Source organism: Pogoniulus pusillus, chromosome 26 (assembly GCF_015220805.1).
Source record: "Pogoniulus pusillus isolate bPogPus1 chromosome 26, bPogPus1.pri, whole genome shotgun sequence".
Classification (NCBI taxonomy): Eukaryota; Metazoa; Chordata; class Aves; order Piciformes; family Lybiidae; genus Pogoniulus; species Pogoniulus pusillus.
In genome coordinates this window covers 149,236-167,780 of record NC_087289.1, presented here as the reverse complement: position 1 = coordinate 167,780, position 18,545 = coordinate 149,236, and the positions used below count along the sequence as shown (strand labels likewise).

General features: G+C 53.6%; 1 protein-coding gene across 2 annotated transcripts; it reads right to left on the bottom strand.

The window, feature by feature from the left end:
* Nucleotides 1–1,943: 1,943 nt before the first annotated feature.
* ILKAP (ILK associated serine/threonine phosphatase) lies at nucleotides 1,944–18,341 on the bottom strand. Of its 2 annotated transcripts, XM_064165762.1 has the most exons (12): nucleotides 18,235–18,341; nucleotides 17,345–17,410; nucleotides 16,901–16,957; nucleotides 13,605–13,727; nucleotides 12,617–12,743; nucleotides 10,582–10,688; nucleotides 9,542–9,635; nucleotides 6,719–6,806; nucleotides 5,551–5,672; nucleotides 4,288–4,407; nucleotides 2,996–3,077; nucleotides 1,944–2,328 (listed from the first exon to the last, which is right to left on the bottom strand). In XM_064165762.1, exons 1-12 carry the CDS (start codon nucleotides 18,278–18,280, stop codon nucleotides 2,188–2,190), a joined length of 1,173 nt encoding a protein of 390 aa, XP_064021832.1. In that variant the 5' UTR covers nucleotides 18,281–18,341; the 3' UTR covers nucleotides 1,944–2,187. The 2 variants fall into 2 exon arrangements, with proteins under 2 accessions (XP_064021832.1, XP_064021833.1); XM_064165763.1 differs by lacking the exons at nucleotides 16,901–16,957; nucleotides 17,345–17,410 and having other exon boundaries at nucleotides 18,235–18,338.
* Between the last annotated feature and the right edge of the window lie 204 nt (nucleotides 18,342–18,545).

Genomic DNA, 18,545 nt, shown 5'->3' with positions numbered 1-18,545 from the left:
TTTCTTGGCTGTGGACTTTTGTTAAGAGCTGCCTTTCCCTCTTCAAAATCCAGAGGCTTTTGCAGCATTTCAAGGCCAAAGTGTGGCCAGGGCCCTTTTCCCCAGTGCATCCATACCCAGCATAGCAAACCAAGAGAGGAGCCAGGGGACTGTCTCTTTCTTGGCACCCAAAGCTCTCGGGCACTTAATTGGCCTATGCAGAAATGCCAGACCCACTTCAGCACCCTGAGAGCAGACTGACAGGAGTTAAGGCAGCTTTTGGGTGAGGGTTGGAAGGCACCTCTGGAGATGGAGTCTAACCCTGCTACCAGAGCAGGGGCACCCAGAGCAGGTCACACAGAACACACCCCAGTTGCTTTGGAAATTCTGCAGAGGAGACTCCACAACCTCTCTGGGCAGCCTGCTCCAGGGCTCCAGCACCCCAACACCAAAGTTTCTCCTCGTGTTGGGGTATGTCTGCAGGTGGAGCGACAGTGTGGCAGGGTGGCTCATCCTGGTCTGGGATGCATGGCACGTGCCTCTGAGGGGCTGAGAGGGACTCATCCTGTCATGCACATCCTTGTTACACGTGAGAAGAGCCCAAGGCCCATCTGTCTCCAGCCACCTCAGGGAGCTGTAGAGAGCAATGAGGTCTCCCCTCAGCCTCCTCTTCCCCAAGCTAAACACCCCCAGCTCCTGCAGTAGAGGTCATATGTAAGGCAGCCAAGCCACCTGTCCCAAACAGGATGGCTTTTGTGTGCACAAGGACACCCAGTCCAGGATTTGGGGCCATCTCCCAAATCTCCAGGGAACAGAAGAGCTAAGAGGCCTCACAACACAGCTTAGGACCACATACAAGAGGCAGGCACCTCTGCAGCACCCTGCAGAGCAAGGGGGTTGCATAAGATGCCACTGCACAGACCCACCGGCTCAACTCCCTCACTGCAGCTTTTGGCCCACAGGACAGGAAAGCTGCATCACCTGGAACTGGGGTACTTTGGCAGCCCAATTGTTGAACCTCCAATGCTGTCACTTGGTCTCAAGCCACATTTTCTCTGGAAAATATCCCACCAACTCTGCAGTAACAGCTGGTAGAGGAATGGGGACAGGATGAGCCACAAGACACTTCATAGCAACCAGTACTTAAAACCTGAGATGTCTGCTTCTCAGATAGCACCCAGACAAACACAGTCCCTGCCCCTCAGCTCACTGGCAGGTCCAGCTGAGGCAGACACTTTGCCAGTGCCCAGCAGAAGTCAGCTTCAGTCACTTTTGCAATACCAACAACTGCGAAAACCCATCACGTTCCTGCAAGCAGAGGGAATCATGGAGTCACGGAATGGCAGGGGCTGGAAAGGACCTCTGGAGATCATCCAGTCCAACACCCACAGTCACCCAGGGCAGTTCACACATGGACACATCCAGGAGGGTTTGGAAAGTCTCCAGAGAAGGAGCCTCTCTGGGCAGCCTGCTCCAGGTTCCAGCACCCTCAGAACAAACAAGTTTCTCCTCATGTTGAGGTGGAACCTCCTGGGTTCCAGCCTGTAGCCCTTGTTCCTTGCCCTATCACTGGGCATCACTGATCAGAACCTGGCACCTTCCTCCTGACACCCACCCCTCAGGTATTTACAGACACTGATCAGATCCCCTCTCAGCCTTCTCTCCAGACTACACAGCCCCAGGGCTCTCAGCCTTTCTCCGTAGGGAAGGTTTGCTGCTGCTCTGCAAGCAGTGTTTTTGTCACCCAGCTGCATGCACCCTCAGCCCAGCTCCAGAACTGGAACATCTCCCTCCTGACAGTGCTGCATCCCAAGCTGCTGGCCTGGAGCACTGCACAGTCCTCATAGCAAAGCTCAACCAGGAGCTCCCAGTGAGCCCAGGAGTTCAGGGCCTCGCACAAAGTCCAAAGAAAGGAACAGCAGGAGGGCACCGTTTGGAACAAAGGCAGAGCTCGTGCCCACAGATGCCTGCTCTGGCCAGCAAGTCTGCCAGACAGATTTATTTGGTTTGTCAAGACATTCACACAAGACAGGACAAGAGACTTCAGCGCAGGCTGCGCCAGCACGGCAGCCACATAGAAAACTCTGTTAGGCAACTGTTAGAAAAAGAACCCCAAACTTTATTTACACCGAGGAGCACCCATAGGGATGCCCCCTGCCCCGGCCCCTCAGGCACACAGCCCAGCCTCTCCCTCCCCCGGGGCCCTGCTCAGTGCTGCACCCGCACCACCATCACCGTCACGTTGTCGGCGGAGCCGCGCTGCACGGCCTTGCTGGCCAGCCTGTTGCACGCCGCCTCGTAGCGCGCGTCCGCCTCGGGCCGCCCCTCCCGCGGCTGGATGCTCTTGTCCTGTGGAACCAGCAAGCACAAGCGCCCTCAGCTCGGGAAGGCCTTGAGGACCGAGTCCAACCATAACCCAACTGCTGCGGCCAATAAACTACATCCCGAAGGGCCACATCTGCAGCTTCGTGAACACCGATGCTGGCTGCTCCCAGCAAGGTATGAAGGTGCAAGCACAAGGTGTCTACAAACCACAGAATCTAAAAACCTTACAGTTCATCCAGTTACAACTCCCTGCCATGTCCAGGGACACCTCCCACCAGCCCAGGTTGCTCCAAGCCTCATTCAGCCTGGTCTTCAATATGTCCAGGGTGGGGGCAGCCACTGCCTCCTTGAACAACCTGTGCCAGTGTCTCCCCACATGCACTCTCCAGAATTTCTTCCTCATCTCCACTCTCAGTCTCCCCTCTCCCAGCTCAAAGCCATTGTCCCTCATGCTGGCACTCCCAACCCTTGTCCAAAGTCCCTCCCCAGCTCTCCTAGAGCCCTTCTGCTACTAGAAGGTTGCTCTGAGGTATTCCTGGAGCTCTCCAAGCTGAACATCTGGAAGCAAAACAAATAAGGATCCCTCAGGTACCCAAGGGAGGACACCCTGGCAGAAGCACATTTCTGTTGGTCAATCAGTTTTGTGTCCCCCTGCACTCTCAAACTCAGCCCCCTGCTGCCTTCTCCTCACCTCTAGGCAGGACACAATGAAGTTCACAGCTTCTTCTGGTGTAAAGACTTTAAACAGACCATCACATGCTATCAGGATGAACCTGGAAATTGAGCAGAGACAGGTTTCAAGGTTGAATCTTTGGCTCCCCACCAACAACAAAACCTCTCTGAGTCATTTTATGAGCACCCATGCTCCAGTCTAACCTGTGGGTGCCATAAAGCTCATCTGAAAATACTTCAAAAGCACCACAAGTCCTCTGGCACTCCAGAAACAGAGCTGAGGCAACTCAAAGGAGCAAGCAAACAATGTCAGACTGAGGTCAGGATATCCTGACAGTGCTACTCACACCACAAAAGGTAGGCAAGCCCACATATGACACCTTGCTGGGAGGCTCCATCCTACCTCCAGGAACTGATAAGGCTGCTTCACAGGGAAAACACATCATGAACTCAAAAGAAAACAAGCAGAGAAGCATAACCAGCTTGGGGTGCTGTGTGTATCCCTTTAAATCCTCTCCACTTCCATGCTCCTCAGGTACATAGTGTCTTGATTTAAATGGAAATAGTCTAAAGAAAAGCACGTAGCTCAACCCAGAAATACAGCTGTAACTGGGCCAAGAACTGCCACAGGCTGCAAAAGGTTGAGAGGATACAAAGCTCAGGCCAAAGACTGCTGCCTCCCAGCTGTCCACCAGAGCTGAGGGAGACAGCCTGCTGTGCAGTCCCTGCCTGCAAGAGGGACTGCATGCAGAGCCAGCAGACAAGGAAGCCTGCAACCATCCTTGCAGAGGTGGTCAGCACATGTCTGCAGAGGCATCGCTTCAGAGCCTGATGCTCAGATATCTTTAGAAATATCTGAGTGGATCACTTGATAGGGAACTCTAATCCCAGCAGCAGCAGCGCTGGGTTACATTCTCGTCTCTGAGAGCCTGCAGGGCCATCCTGAGACGGGAGCTCACAGCAAGCTGTCATTGCCAATCACACGCTGGAAAACTATCTCAAATCTTCAGAATGCTATGGTATTCGTGGACAGCATGGCTGTTAGAAACCTTGCGCCAGGATAGCAATATCCAAGTCTTAACCAACTGCTTGAACACTGATGTGTGAACTTATTCAGAGCATGAAGTAAGTCCAAGGCTTGCATCACCGTCTCCAGCAGGAACCTCCCAGTCACTCGGCAGTCAGGGAGCAGCACGATCCCATTGTGTCAGTAAGGAACAGGGCAGAGCGGCATCAGCAGCGAGAGCATTCCCTGCTGCTGGAGGCTCAGTCTGAGCTCCTCAGCCCCCGCAAGCGATTGCCCGTGCTTACCTGTCGTTGTGTGTGAGCTGGCAGCGTTTGATGTCTGGCACGGAGATGACGCCGCAGCGCTTGTACTGCCCGTCGCCGATGGAGCGCGACACCTCCAGCACACCCAGCACCCTGCCGTCCCTGCACCGGGGGCACACAGTCAGAGCCAGTCGACGCCTGCCCCTCCCGCTGCACTGACTGCCAGAGGCGCTCACGCAAATCCTGGCCCACTTCCCCAGCAACCTCAAACCTCCCCTTCAAGGTCTTCCCTTACTGAATATTCGGGTGAAGCACATGGGGAAGAATGAAAGAGCTCGGGAACATGCAAGGCTGTTCTCTGCCTCCCTGCCCTAACTCACCTCCTGCTTATCCTGGCAAGCCAAAGAAGAGTTACATGCTGAGCTGAGTTGAAGACAGAGGTTTTTGAATTCACTGGGGGTTTTCAACAAGGTATCCAGAAAGATGCATTTCTATATGAGCGCAGCATGGCAGCAGTCAAGACCAGATCTAAGCCAGCAGCCCCTTCTGTGCTCTGCCCATCATGACACCAACCCCTAGAGACTGGCTCAACTGGGAGGCATTTGGGAGGAGCAAGAACCATGACATTTTCATACAGTTGTTTGGGCTGAAGGGACCCTAAAGATCATCCAGTTCCAGCTCCCTGCCATGGGCAGGGACACCTCCTGTTAAGCCTAGGTCGCTCAAGGCCTCATCCAACCTGGTCTTCAAAACCTCCAGGGACACAAGCTCCACTACCTCTTTGGGCAATCTGTTTCAGTGTCTCACCACCCTCACTGTGCAGAATGTCCTCCTGATGTCCAACCTAACCCTGCCCTGCTCCAGTTGCAAACCATTGCCCCACGACCTGTCACCACAGTCCCTCCCCAGCCTTCCTGCAGGTCCCCTTCAGATACCAAAATGCAGCTCTAACGTCTCCCCCTACAGCCTTCCCTTCTCCAGGCTGAAGCGCCACAACTCTTTCAGCCTGTCTCCATAGAGGAAGCTCTCTAGCCCTCTGATCATCTTTATGGCCTACTCTGGACCCACTTCAGCAGGTCCACATCTCTCTCACGTTGAGGGTTCCATAGCTGGGCACAGCACCCCATCTGAGGTCTTACTCAGGCCACTGACTCACAATCTCAGGCACCACCGTGTCTTCCACTGGCAGCAAGATTCCCTCCAGGCTCTCACTAGCACAGGCATCAAGCTGAAGAGACTCCAGAAACTCAGTACTCAGGCTCAAAGCTGGAGCAGTTCAGCCGTGCTCACCCTTTAGGTACTTACCTGACATTGCCCCCAGCTTTCTGTATCCGCATCCGCTCCTCGTACTGCGTGGGGTTGTGCTCCTTGCTGAGGCTCAGGGCCGCATGCTTCTGGCTCTCGGCGTTGTAGCGACACAGAACGGCCTGTGCTGACAGGAGATCTTTGTGAGCACACGGTAACAACTGCAGGCAGCCCCACCTACAGCTCTGGGGCCCCCAGCAAAAGGACATGGAGCGGCTGGAGAGGGTCCAGAGGAGGCCACCAAGATGCTCAGAGGCTGCAGAACCTCCCCTATGGGAACAGGCTGAGAGAGTTGTGTCTGTGCAGCCTACAGAAGGAAAGGCTGAAGACCTCAGAGCAGCTGAAGGGCTGCAGGACAGCTGCGGAGGGGCTCTGGACAAGGGCTGGAGTGCCAGGATGAGAGACAATGGCTTTAAGCCGGGAGAGGGAAGACAGAGTGGAGAGGAGGAAGAAATTGTTGAATGTGAGGGTGGGGAGAAACTGGCATAGGTTTTCCAGGGAGGCTTGGATGCTCTCTCCCTGGAGGTGTTCAAGGCCAGGTTGGACAAGGCATTAAACAACGTGGGCTAGTGGGAGGTGTCCCTGCCCATGCAGGGGATTGGAACTGGATGCTTTTGAAGGTCCCTTCCAACCCGACCCATTGTATGAATCTATAGAACTTTGAAAGCCAGCAAGGTGTAGAGAAGGTGCCAGTGATCAGCCACCACCACTGGTCCTCACGGCTCTGTCCCAGGGTCAGTCATCTGGAGGCTGGAGCTGAATGCACCATTAGCATGTTTGGCCATGATGCCAAACTAGGAGGTGCTGCTGACTCTGGCAAGAGGCCCTGCAGAGGAGGTCTAGACAGACTGGAGCACTGGGCAGTCACCAGTGGCATGAAATGTCAGTAGTTCACGTGCCAGACTCTGCAGCTGAGACAGCACAGTGTTGGACATGGGCAGAGACAGAGAGCAGTGGCTGGAGTCCTGCAAAAAGGCATCTGGAGGAGCTGGCTGGCAGCAGGCTCAGTCTAGGGGCCGGCTGTGAGCACTGGCACCAAGGCAGCAAAGCACAGCCTGCGGTGACTCAAACATAGTGTGACCAGCCCGTCGAGACAGGTGACTCTGACACTGCTTTCAGCACTGGGGTGGCATCACCTCCAGCACTGCAGTTTCTGCATCGCACTCACCCGGCTGTCCCCAAGGTTGGCTATGTAGAGAGTATTGTCAACAGCTAGGACACAAGTGGCTGTGGAGCCATCTTTCCATGCTGGCTTCCTGAAGGGAACAAAAAGAGTACTGAGAGGGAAAACAACGTTCCAGAGATGACGCAGAGTCCTCCTGAGGACTCGAGGAAGCAGCCAGCCAGCACCAGCTCCCAGCAGCTGCCTGCAAGCAGCGAGGGAAGCTGTTGGTACTAAAACACCTGGTCCAGTACCTGACACTGCAACAGGCTGCCCAGGGAGGTTGTAGATGCCCCCTCCCTGGAGAGGCTAGGCTGGATAAGGCCTTGAGCAAACTGGACTAGTGGGAGGTGTCCCTGCAGGGGGCTGGAACTGGATGATCTTTGAGGTCCCTTCCAATCCATTCCATGACTCTATGATCAAGTAGTCAGCTGCACCAGGACAGAGTTGCACAGTCACAACTTTGGAAATGCCCAAATTCTGCCAGCCATGGTCCCCCCTCACAGTGAGGTCCCAGGAAACTCATCTGTGGCTGGAACAGGCTCAGCTCCAGTGACTGCCCAGCTGCTGCAGCATCATGAGCAAACAAGCACACCAACCTTGTCCTCAGGAGCCTCCTGCAGCAGAAGGCAGGCAGGGCCAGCACTGCCGCAGAGCTGCCTTCCTTCTCATTTCCTTTCCTTTTGTTCCCAGTAGCTCTGCCTGCCTCAGCCCTCACCAGCCCCCCTCAGTAGCAGCAGCCCTCCTTCACTCTCCTGATGCTTCCCTTGGCTCTGCAGAGCTCTAGGTAAAAGGAGAAGCCTTTCTTGGATTACAGCTGCCATGTGAGTCCTCCTCACAATGAAGCCTGCCTATGATGCCATCCTTCACTGAAACCAGCTCTAGCAGACTGTTTTCTACACCCATTTCAGCCACTTCCGGTACTCCTTTGTGCAGTGCCTTTGTCATATGTCATATTTCTGACCAAAGAAAGGTTTGGGAATGACACTCAAGGAAGTTTCATTGTTTTTTCCCCTTTGTTCTAGTCAGACCTGGTGATCTGATCAGGTTTAAGAGACTGACCCAGTCTCCAATTAACTGAAAACTGGAAGTTTGCAAGCAACCAGCAGCCTCTCCATCTGTGCTACAAGCAGAGGAATAAATGTTAGAGTTTGAAATAAACAAGTCAGAAGTATGAAGTGGATTTAAAGAATTAAAATGTTTTAACCCCCCAACCTTAACGACTCCAAAGTGTGAAGGCCTGGTAGCAAAGTGTCTGCTTGGAAAGCAATCTCCATCTTCCCTAACCACAGAGGGGGTGTCAGGCCCGCAGAGACCAACAGCAGTGAAGGCTGTGTACACTCCAAGCTCAGAGGAGAGGCACATTTTCCCATCTGAGACATTTTCAGCTTCATTAATAAAGAATCAGTAAGAAACAAGCCTAAGGCAAAGGACCTTCTTCAGCTACTTTTCTTCACCTCTTTTGAAAACACAAAGTAAACTTCATCCTTGCCTTGGAAGACTTAAAGTCTTTCAACACAGGACATTAAAATCAGCCTTGGAAATCAGTGACATTGAGGCACCTTCAGCAAGTTTGCTGATGACACCAAGCTGTGTGATGCTGGACTCAAGAGCAGGGATGGCATCCAGAGGGATCTTGACAGGCTTCATCAGTGTGCCAGTGCCAACTGCATGAGGTTGACAAGCCACAGTGCAAGGTTCTGCACAAATCCAGGCTGGATGCATAGTGGGTTAGAAACAGCCCTGAAGAAAGAGCCTTGGGGGTGCTGGTGCTGAGCAGCTCCCCCGCAGCCAGCAGTGCCTCCTGCAGCCCAGCAGGCAGCTGGGTGCTGGCTGCAGCCAGAGCAGTGTGGGCAGCAGGGCAGGAGAGGGGAAATGTACCCCTTGGCTCTGCTCAGACCTCACCTCCAACCCTGCCTCCAGTGCTGCTGTCCCCAGCATGAGAAGGACACAGAGCTGTGGAGAGAGGCCAGAGGAGGCCACAAAGATGCTGCCAGGGCTGCAGCAGCTCTGCTGTGAGCACAGGCTGAGGGAGCTGGGGGGGTGCAGCCTGCAGAGGAGAAGGCTCCAGGGGCACCTCAGAGCTGCTGCCAGAGCCTGAAGGGAGCCTGCAGGAAGGCTGCAGAGGGACTTGTGCTGAGGGGATCTGAGCCAGGCCAAGGGCAATGGTTTAGAGCTGAGGCAGAGCAGGGGGAGAGTGGAGCTGAGGAAGAAGCTCTGCAGTGTGAGGGTGGTGAGAGCCTGGCAGAGGCTGCCCAGGGAGGCTGTGGCTGCCTCCTGCCTGGGGTTGTTGAAGGCCAGGCTGGGTGAGGCCCTGGGCAAGCAAATCTAGTTGAGAGGTGTCACTGCACACGATGGGAGGGATTGCAGTAGCTGATGTCTGAACCATCCTAGAATTGCTTCTGCTCTGGCCTGGCAAGCACACTCTGGCTCAGGGGCAAGCAGCTCTACAGACAGGCTGCTGCCTTACTTTCTGACATCAACACAGAGATCCCATCTCAGGCAGTATAGGTCAAGTCACTGCAGAAAGGTGGTAAAAAAGGCAAGCGAGGTGCCCTGGTCAGAAGTGCCTTCTTGACCATGTTCTGGTTCCTTCCTTTACCACAGACATACTTTTTAGTCTAAGGGGTCCTAGAAAGTGCTTATGACAGAGCAAGACCAGAACATGCTGTGACCCAGTTCTAGCAGACACTCAGCTGGCACAGCTAAGCAGCACAAGCTGCTGGCAAAGCAAGGGCACTACTCAAGGTTTCCTCTGGCCTGCCCAGAGCAAATGCCTGTGAGGTGCAAGCTAAGAAATCCAGACACATGGGAAGCATTGACACTTACTGGCTGGATGCCTGCTTCAGAAACTCCTCATCTGTGTGTTTGAAGGTGTCCAAGAGACATCTCTTCACAGTTTTCTCCACACTGACTACCTCACCTGTCAGACAGAACAGCAAATCAGCTCCAGCTACAACACAGTTGATGAGTCCCAGGCCGTTCCTTCACTCAGCCAGCACTGGAACAGACCCTTTGTGGAGCAGTGAGTGTACATCCTGGGCTCAAGCTACCAGCCATCTGTGCTGCAACATGCATGGAGAATTTCTAACACATCCTTCTCCCCACGGGCATCTTTTCAGGCTTCAAATGGTGCTGCCAAAACTAGCAACAGTGCATCTGTCACTTGCTTAGCAGTTTGTAATTGGCCACTAGTGCTCTTGTACCAGAAAGGCTTCCAGTCCTCTTCCCCAGGCAATGGCACAGACTCACAAGTCCGCTGGAGATAAGAGAGGAGAACAAAGCACAAGAGGTGCATGAAACTGCTGGAGCAGGTCTAGAGGAAGCCCTGAAGATAATCAGAGGGCTGGAAAACCTCCCCTATGGGGACAGGCTGGGAGAGTTGTGGCTGTGCAGCCTGTTGAAGAAAAAGCTGCAGGGAGACCTCAGAGCAGCCTGCCAGGAGCTGAAGCACTCCAGGAGAGCTGGGGAGGGACTCTGGACAAGGGCTGGGAATGCCAGCACAAAAGACAATGGCTTTGAGCTGGGAGAAAGGAGAGTGAGAGTGGAGGACAAAATTCTTTAGAGTGAGGGTGGGGAAACACTAGCACAGGCTGTCCAGGGAGGCTGTGGATGCCCCCTCCCTAGAGGTGTTGAAGGCCAGGCTGGATGAAGCCTTGAACAACCTGGGCTGGTGGGAGGTGTCCCTACCCAAGGCAGGGGGGTGGAACTGGATGGTCTTCAAGGTCTTTTCTCCAACCCGTCGCTCTGTGATAGGATTCAATGAACTGTAGAACTGCACCAAATCAGGTTAGTTTCCCTATCTACTGCCCTAATAGCACGGCAGAAAAGATGAAGGTTGTCCTGCGCCCTTCTTCCACTCTTCTCACCTTTAGGAAATTTCTTTATCAGGTTTTGGTGCAGATTCTGTGCTGCAAATTTTGAGGCTCGAACTCCCCCATGGCCATCAAAAACAGCAAAGTATGAGACACGTGTGCTGTGAAGGAATAAAGAGTAGAAGAAAGGAGGCTAAGAAAGGCTGTCACACAGAGGGTGAGATCATCTACATTTGTCCCCATATCACACTGGCCTGTGCCAACCAGACTGACAAAACACTGCACAAAAGCAGCAAGCCTTCAAGCCCACAGTGTACATGTGCAAGCACGGAGTTGGGAATCTTTGTTGTTTTCCACCCCTCAAGAAAATGAAGGGCAGAAGAATTTACAGACCACGCTTTGGCAGAAAAGCAGCTGAACATCTCACCTCAAGAGCACTGCAATGCCCCAGCACTACAGGCTGAAGAATCTTACAGTTCTTTCCATGCCTAAGCCTGTTGAAACCATGCTACAGACAAAAACCTCAGATCCCTCAGCACATGAAGCTGTTTGTTCATAAGCCAAATCCAGTACCAGGAGTGTGCTGAACACTGCAACAGGTTGCCCAAGGAGGGAGTTAGGGCCCTGTTCCTGAAGATATTCAAGGTCAGGCTGGACAAGGCTCTGAGCAGCCTGCTCTAGTGGAGGATCTCCCTGCTGAGTGCAGGAGGTTGGACTTTTGAAGGTCTCCTCCAACCCAAACCATTCTATGATGCTCAAAAGCATCCCTTTAAATGCATACCCTCCTCCTTGCGTGCACTCACATGCCCTCATTTGCCAAGAGAGTGAAAACTCCCAAGATGAGAGCTATCTGTTTTCTCTTCTGTGAGCACCCTCCATTGCCACAGGTCAGGTTTTACAGACTCTGAGACCCCAAGACAAACTTTGACTACTTATAGTTAAGCATCCCCTTACATCTGGGCAACAGAAGTTCAATATCCAGAGTCAGTGGGGCCTCACAGTCTTTGTGAGGTGAGTGACTGTCGTGGAAGGGATCAGAGCCCTTTTGCCTTATTGCAGAATTTTCATTTGTGCACAAAATTGTGGCTCAGAGGCCTTCCATCGAAAAAGTCAAAACAATATTTCCTATCTGCTTGCACTGACGCAGCTGCTGTACCAGCAGGCGTACAGGCCTTGAGAGAATCTCTCTCTCAGGGAAGCAAAGACATAAACATGGCTATGTTTTGGAAAAAGGGTTCGAATTCTCAGACACGGTGACCACTCGACAAACATCTGCTGGGGGCTGACCCCTGGGTGGTTCCATAAGTTGTTTTTGGTAAGAATTAGCCAATTGTATAGGTTGATTACAACTTTGTACCAATCTGTAAAGTTAACGTGAGTCTGACTGAGTTGGTTGAACACACCTCTTCTGAAACACTATAAAAAATGTACCCACTTGTACTTCTTGCTCCTTACCTCTTGCTCCTTACCTTAACTGGCCCCTCGCTCTCTACCCTGTGCCTCTTTTGCTCAATACCCTGATCGCTGATCACACACGCACACACCCGCGGCATTCGCATCGCAAACAACCAGCTCAAGACTGCACCGTTCCGGACAAGGGCCCGATCCTTACGAGCCCCGGGAGTCAGCATGCAGCTCGACCAGACCCGCGGAGCCTCGGACAACGTGCCTTAAAATCCATAAAGACTTTGAAACTTCTCTGAACTGCATTTGGGACAGTGAGTAATTGATAAACTTCTATTTGAAACTGAATAACTTCTCAAGACTTCAATGAACTCTCTCATATCATAGACTCTCTTCATTTTAGTCATTCTGTATATTAAATCTCAACTACGAACCAAGAATCTACGCGGGATAATTACAAATAAGTTTGGGGAAGGGGATTTCTAGTGTCTAATATTAAAGCCCAGGAACACAGACTAAGACTTCACCCAACAAGCCCAAACCACACACCATGATGCTGAAACAGTCTAGAGCTGCTCAAACCCAAAGGGTCCTGCCATGGTTTTAGCTGAAGCAAGCTGGAGCTCCTTCACCCCTGCAATGGCTGCCACCCACAGCTTCATTCTGGCAGCTGAGGCCCACTTACATTTGGGAAGGCAGAGGCTGGCACTCCTCAGTGATGTCATTCAAGATGACGTGTGCATCCTGCATGTCCTCTCGCTCTCCTTTCCTCTCTGCCACATAACCCTTCAAGCCAAGGATGCCTGCAGAGCCTGCAGGGGAACAAAGCAGGCATGCAAATCAAGCTCCCCCACGTCCTCAGCTCATGCCAAAGCCCAGCCCATCAGCGACTCCTCTGGCGTCCAGAACCCTGCCCTGGCACTGCAGCCAATTATGGCCCTAGTCTTGCATAAGCCATCTGCACCTCCTGCTGCAGTTCTGTTGTAACGTGTTCTGAAGTGCCCCCAGGCTGAGCAGCTACAAAAGCTGCTTGCCCTCGTTTTGGCAGGCAGCTGTAGCCAAGCAGGACTGCTGGGCATCAGACAGGGCTCTCATGAAACGGCATGGGGGTCAGGGTGCCTTCAGCACTGACGATGCAGACGAAACAAAGCCCATCTTTAAAGAGAGGGTCAAGGACAGGAAATCAGGCACTGCTGCGTCAACAGGTCCTTCCCCCTGTACCCCTGAACACATTTTATTCCCAAAGCTGCAACACATGTTGAGCACCTGCCCTGAAGTCAAATGTCCTGAATGGAACACCACATCTCTCTGCTCTCAGCAGCCACCCTGTGGAGGGCTTTCTGGATGTGGCACAAGAAACTGGTAAGGCTCTGGCCTTCCAGAGGCTTCACAATCAATCTCCCTCTTGGCAGCATAGAAACTTCTGCAAATGCTGAGGTGCTCGCTGCTCACTTTATGCCACTTCAGCAGGGCCAGTGAGGAGGCCCAGGTGAGGGAGGCAGTATATCAGGGAGCTTGAGAGGCTTCCACAGAGCACCACAGCAGCTTGGTCCCTGTGTGAAGCTGAAAAGGTAAGCAGACTAAAGAACCAAAGCTTAGCTTTGGTCTGGACTTACTCAGCCCCATGTCAAAAGCACAAACCAAGTACATTTGCTTTCAAACTGTGTGAAAACCTTTACAAACTTTCTTTTCCACAAGTTCTTCCCTGCCATTCTTCTCTTTTTCCTCCAAGGACTTCCTCTTCTCCCCTTTCCCAAGGCTTCCTGCTGATGAGACCTGCTCAGTAGCACTGGGGGCTGAAAGAAAGCAAAAATACAGGTGGATGAGAATGTTACCTGTTTGACCTGCATAAATTCAGCACCAAAGCACTCTCAGGAGCACAAGTTCACATGCTGGCACAGCGCCAAATGGCCAGGGTTGACTGAACAAGGCACCAGCCGACCACAAAGGTGCACACCTCTCACTCACAGACACGCCCAGGTGAGCAAAGCCCCTCAGGAGCACCAGGCCCAACCTAGAACCCTACTCACAAAGATTCACCTTAAAGCACAGCCCCAAGCACCACATTCAAACTACCCTTCAACACATGCAGGGTGGGTGACTCCAGCACCTCCCTGGGCAGCTCATTCCAGTCCCTGACCACTCTCTCCATGAAAAACTTTTTCCTAATGTCCAATCTAAACCTCCCCAGCCTCAGCCTGAGGCCATGCCCCCTTGTTCTGTCTCCAGTTACCTGTGAGAAGAGACCAGCAGCAACCTCTCCGCAATGTCCCTTCACGTAGCTGTAGACAGCAATGAGATCTCCCCTCAGCCTCCTCTTCCTCATACTGACCATCCCCAGGTCCCTCAGTCTCTCCTCATCAGATTTCTTCTCCAGGCCCTTCCCCGGCTTCAGTGCCCTTCTCTGGACCTGCTCCAGCACCTCCACATCTCTCTTGTATTGCAGTACCCAAAAACAATACTCAAGGTGAGGCCTCAGCAAAGCAGAGTCCAAGGGGGCAATCACCTCCCTGCTCCTGCTGGGCACAGCATTTCTGACTCAAGCCAGGATGCCACTGGCCTTCTTCACCACCTGGGCACACTGCTGGCTCACATTCAGCTCCTGTCTGTTACAACTCCCAAGGCCCTTTCTGCCAGGCAGCTCCCCAGCCACACTGCCCCAAACCTGTGCCATTGCTTGAGGCTGTTGTGAGGCAAGTGCAGGACCTGGCACTGGGCCTTGTTGAAGCTCATCCCATTAATGCTGGCCCATTGGCCTAAGTCTGTCCAAGTCCCTCTGCAGAGCCTCTCTACCCTCATTCAAATCAACACTGCCACCTAACTTGGTGCCGCCTGCAAACTCACTGCTGACACTCTCTGTGCCTGAATCACGGTCGTCAATGAAGATGTTAAACAGAAGTGGTCCCCACAGAGATTCCTGAGGAACACCACCAGTGCCCAGCTGCCAGCTGGATTTAACTCCACTGACCACCACTCTCTGGGCCCTCCTGCCCAGCAGTGTTTTATCCAGCAGACTGTGCCAAGCCAGCAGTAGCCAATTTGTCCACAAGAATTTTGTAGGGAACAGTATCAAAGGCTTTTCCAAAGTCCAGGAATACAACACAAACAGCCTTTCCCTCACACTGTGTGACCACACTCCATCAACCTGCAGCTCCACAGAATGGGTTGGGTTGGAAGGGACCTTAAAGGTCATCCAGTGCCAAGCCCCTGCCATGGTCAGGTTGCTTAAGGCTTCATCCAGCCTGGCCTTTAACACCTCCAGGAAGGGGGCAGGCACAGCCCCCCTGGACAACCTGTGCCCGGCTCTCCTCATGCTCACTCTCAACAATTTGCTTCCTCCTCTCCACTCTCCCTCTCCCAGCTCAAAGCCATTGTCCCTCATCATGGCACTCTCAGCCCTTCTCCAAACTCCCTCCCCAGCTCTCCTGCTGCCGTTCAGCTCCTGCCAGGCTGCTTTGAGGTCTCTCTGGAGCCTTCTCTTCTCCAGGCTGCACAGCCACAACTCTCCCCACAGTAGAGCTTCTGCAGCCTCTGAGCATCTTGGTGGCCTCCTCTGGAGCCTCTGCAGCAGCTCCAGGCCCTTCTTCTGCTGGGGTCCCAGAGCTGGAGGCAGTGCTGCAGGTGAGGGCTGAGCAGAGCAGAGGGGCAGGATCCCCTCCCTGTGCTGCTGCTCTCCTGCTCTGGCTGCAGCCAGCACACAGCTGGCTCTGGGCTGTGCCCAGTGCTGGCTCCCAGGCAGTTTGGCACCAGCTGACACCCCCAAGGCCTTCTCCCCCAGGCTGCTCCATGAGCCAATCCTCACCCAGCCTAGATTTATGCTTGGGATTGCCCTGACCCAGTTGCAAGACCTTGCACTTGGCCTTGTTGTTTCTCAGCTACCACATTTTGTAGTTAACTGTTCCAGAAGTGAATGTTTCCAGTTGGAACACTTCCATTTTTAAAAATCATCATTATTTGTGTCTACAAATTGTGCCAACAATAAAATAAAGGTATTTTATTACTCTGAAGGTGCACATTTATTAGAGGATTCAGAAGAGAAGTTACAAATTAAAGCTAGCAAGCAAAACATCATTCTCACACCATCAGAAGTCCAGCCTTTTCCTAGTGGATATTTCACAGGATCACAGAATGTCAGGAGCTGGAAGTGACCTTGAAAGCTCATCCAGCCCAACCCCCCTCCCAGAGCAGGATCTCCTATACCAGATCACACAGCAACGCATCCAGGCAGGTTTTGAGTATCTCCAGAGAGAGACACTCCACAACCCCCCTGGGAAGCCTGCTTCAGGATTCTGTCACCCTCACAGGGAAAAAAAATCTCCTCATGTTTACATGGAACTTCCTATGCCTCAACTTCCACCTTGTCCTGTCATCAGGCATCACCCAGCGGAGCCTGGCTCCAGCCTCTGGGCAAGCTAAAGAGCCCCAACTCCCTCAGTCTCTCATCATAAGAGTGGTGCTCTATTCCCTCAATCATCTTCGTGGCTCTATGCTGGACTCTCTCAAGCAGTTCTACGTCCCTATTTCTCCTCACCTCCTTTCAGGTGACAGCAATCCTGTAGCTGCAAGCAGAAAGTCTTGCCAGACCAGCAATTTGGTTTTGAAGATATTTACAGCTAGGAAGAAGAAGGCCACCTGTGCCCAGAACAGAAAAGCCACAGAAGGCAGACCTGTGGCAGCACCAGACCAGCACTATATTTGCTGTAAGGAAGTGCTCATTCTCAAGGCATAGAGCTTTCAGGTATAGGTGACAGGGGTCCTCAAAAGCCACCCTGGGGACTCACTTCTGGGAACAGACCCGAGTTCACTCTTAGAATCAAGAAGTCTTGGGTCACAAGCACTCTGCCACAGTCAGTGCCTGCCAACCCAGACACCAGGTTACTCGCCAGGTGTCCAACACAACAGGCTACATCACTGAGTTTTCCTGAGAAGGGCAAGGCAGCTACCCTGGTGAACTGACACAGCTCCTTACCTGTGTCACCACTGCTGGCTGGAGGAAGATCATCAAAAAGTAAAGAGCCTCCTTTTCCTGGAGCACAAGAAAAAGGCAAGAAGAACTAAATAAATGCCTTTGAAAGCATAATGCTCTGTGTATGCCCCTCCTGAGATGTAAACGAGTCAAATGCGGCTTCTGTTATGGGACAGGGGGAGCAGGCCTAGGCCTTCATCTGCTTCAGACAAATCCATGGAACATACTACGGAATACATGCACAGCTTTTGTGGCATTCTAGCTAGCCAAAAAAGAGCCTCCGAAAAACCCACCCCCAAAAAAATGCCACAAAAAGGCTGCTCTGCACGCTGGTGCTGGCAACGCAACTGTCTGTATCCCATCTAACAAACAGGAGGGTTTCACCAATTTCACCTCGAGAAAAGCAGATGCAGAAAACGGGAGCAGCCACACCAAGGGCACCCATACCTGAGTCAGCACTGCTGGCTGGTGGAAGATCATCAAAGGGCACAGGCCCTTTTTGGGCTTCCTTTCCTGTAAGGCAGCACAGTAGAGTCAGGACCTATTGCAGGCACTCAGTGGTTGATTTCTGAAGGGCTACTACCCACAGCAAACAAGGACAGGTGAGGCAGCCACCTCAGTTACCTTTCTTCCATCTCTCATTTAGGCAGCTCCTCCATAAGCAAAACAACCACCTGCCTGGGATGATGTGATGTTTGAGCTCGGAAACAGCTTGTCAGGGTTTTTTGGTGGGTTGTTTCCCCCCCAGCCCCCAACAATTCACTCAACTTGTGTTAACATCCCTCAGCAACCCGGACCAAGATGTTAGGGGAAGGGAAATCCCTAGAAAGCACCAAGATGTCTCTGATAACACCACTGCAGCTGTCCACGGGCCCACAGCAGCAGAGAACAGAAAGGCTGCAGCGGGACCTTCGGTAACGGTCTTCGTCTGAACGACTCTCAAAGGGAAAAGCAGAGCAGCCCCCTGAACGCTGTAGTTCCTTCAGCGATTTCTAACCGACGCTCTCCTGTAGCCGTCACTTCACACTCCCCGCCTCCCGCTCCCTTCCTCTCAGCCCCTCAGCTAGAGGCCTTCGGCTGCTCTGGCCACTCCGACCCGCACTCTGCCGGCCAACGCTCCGGCCGCTCCCACCCTAACGGCTGCGGCCCGAGCGGAGCGGCCCCCGCGCCTCCGTCCGGAGAAGCTCGCTGCCCACGGCCGCGCCGCAGCAGGCCCGGCGAGGCTCCGAGGCCCGTCGGGCCCTGTCTGGGCAAGGCCCCGCCCTGGGGCAGGGCAGAGCAAGGCACGCAGAGCGGGATAGCGATTAGCTGACCGGCCCAGACCGCGGTGTCCTCACCCGCCGCCGAGGAGCCGGGCTCCGGAAGGTCCCCGAACAAGTCCATCCCGCCGGCAGCGCCGCCGCCGCCGAGGCCGCTTCCTCCTGCTCCGGTAGCCGCCCCGCCCGCCCGTGCTGCCAATCTGCCCCCGAGCCAGTCAGCGGCGGCGGTGGGGCCGGAAGCATTCCGGCAGCCCGTCGGAAACGGAAGGCCAGCGTTCGGCCCTGCCCTGCGCGGCTGCCTGCAGAAGCGTCCCCGCGGCGCCCTCTCCGCCGGTCGGTCGGCAGCGCCGCTCTGCCGGCCGGTGCCGCTCGCCCCGGCAGGCTGGCTG

Bases quoted from the DNA above. Each gene is read 5' to 3' on its own strand.
- ILKAP (XM_064165762.1), bottom strand. From the start codon at position 18,280: ATGGACTTGTTCGGGGACCTTCCGGAGCCCGGCTCCTCGGCGGCGG. The intron at 16,958-17,344 runs GTATGGGTGCCC...CTTGTGCTCCAG, and splicing joins AGCCAGCAGTGCTGACTCAG to GAAAAGGAGGCTCTTTACTT. The intron at 10,689-12,616 runs GTAAGTGGGCCT...ATTCCTTCACAG, and splicing joins CAGCCTCTGCCTTCCCAAAT to CACACGTGTCTCATACTTTG.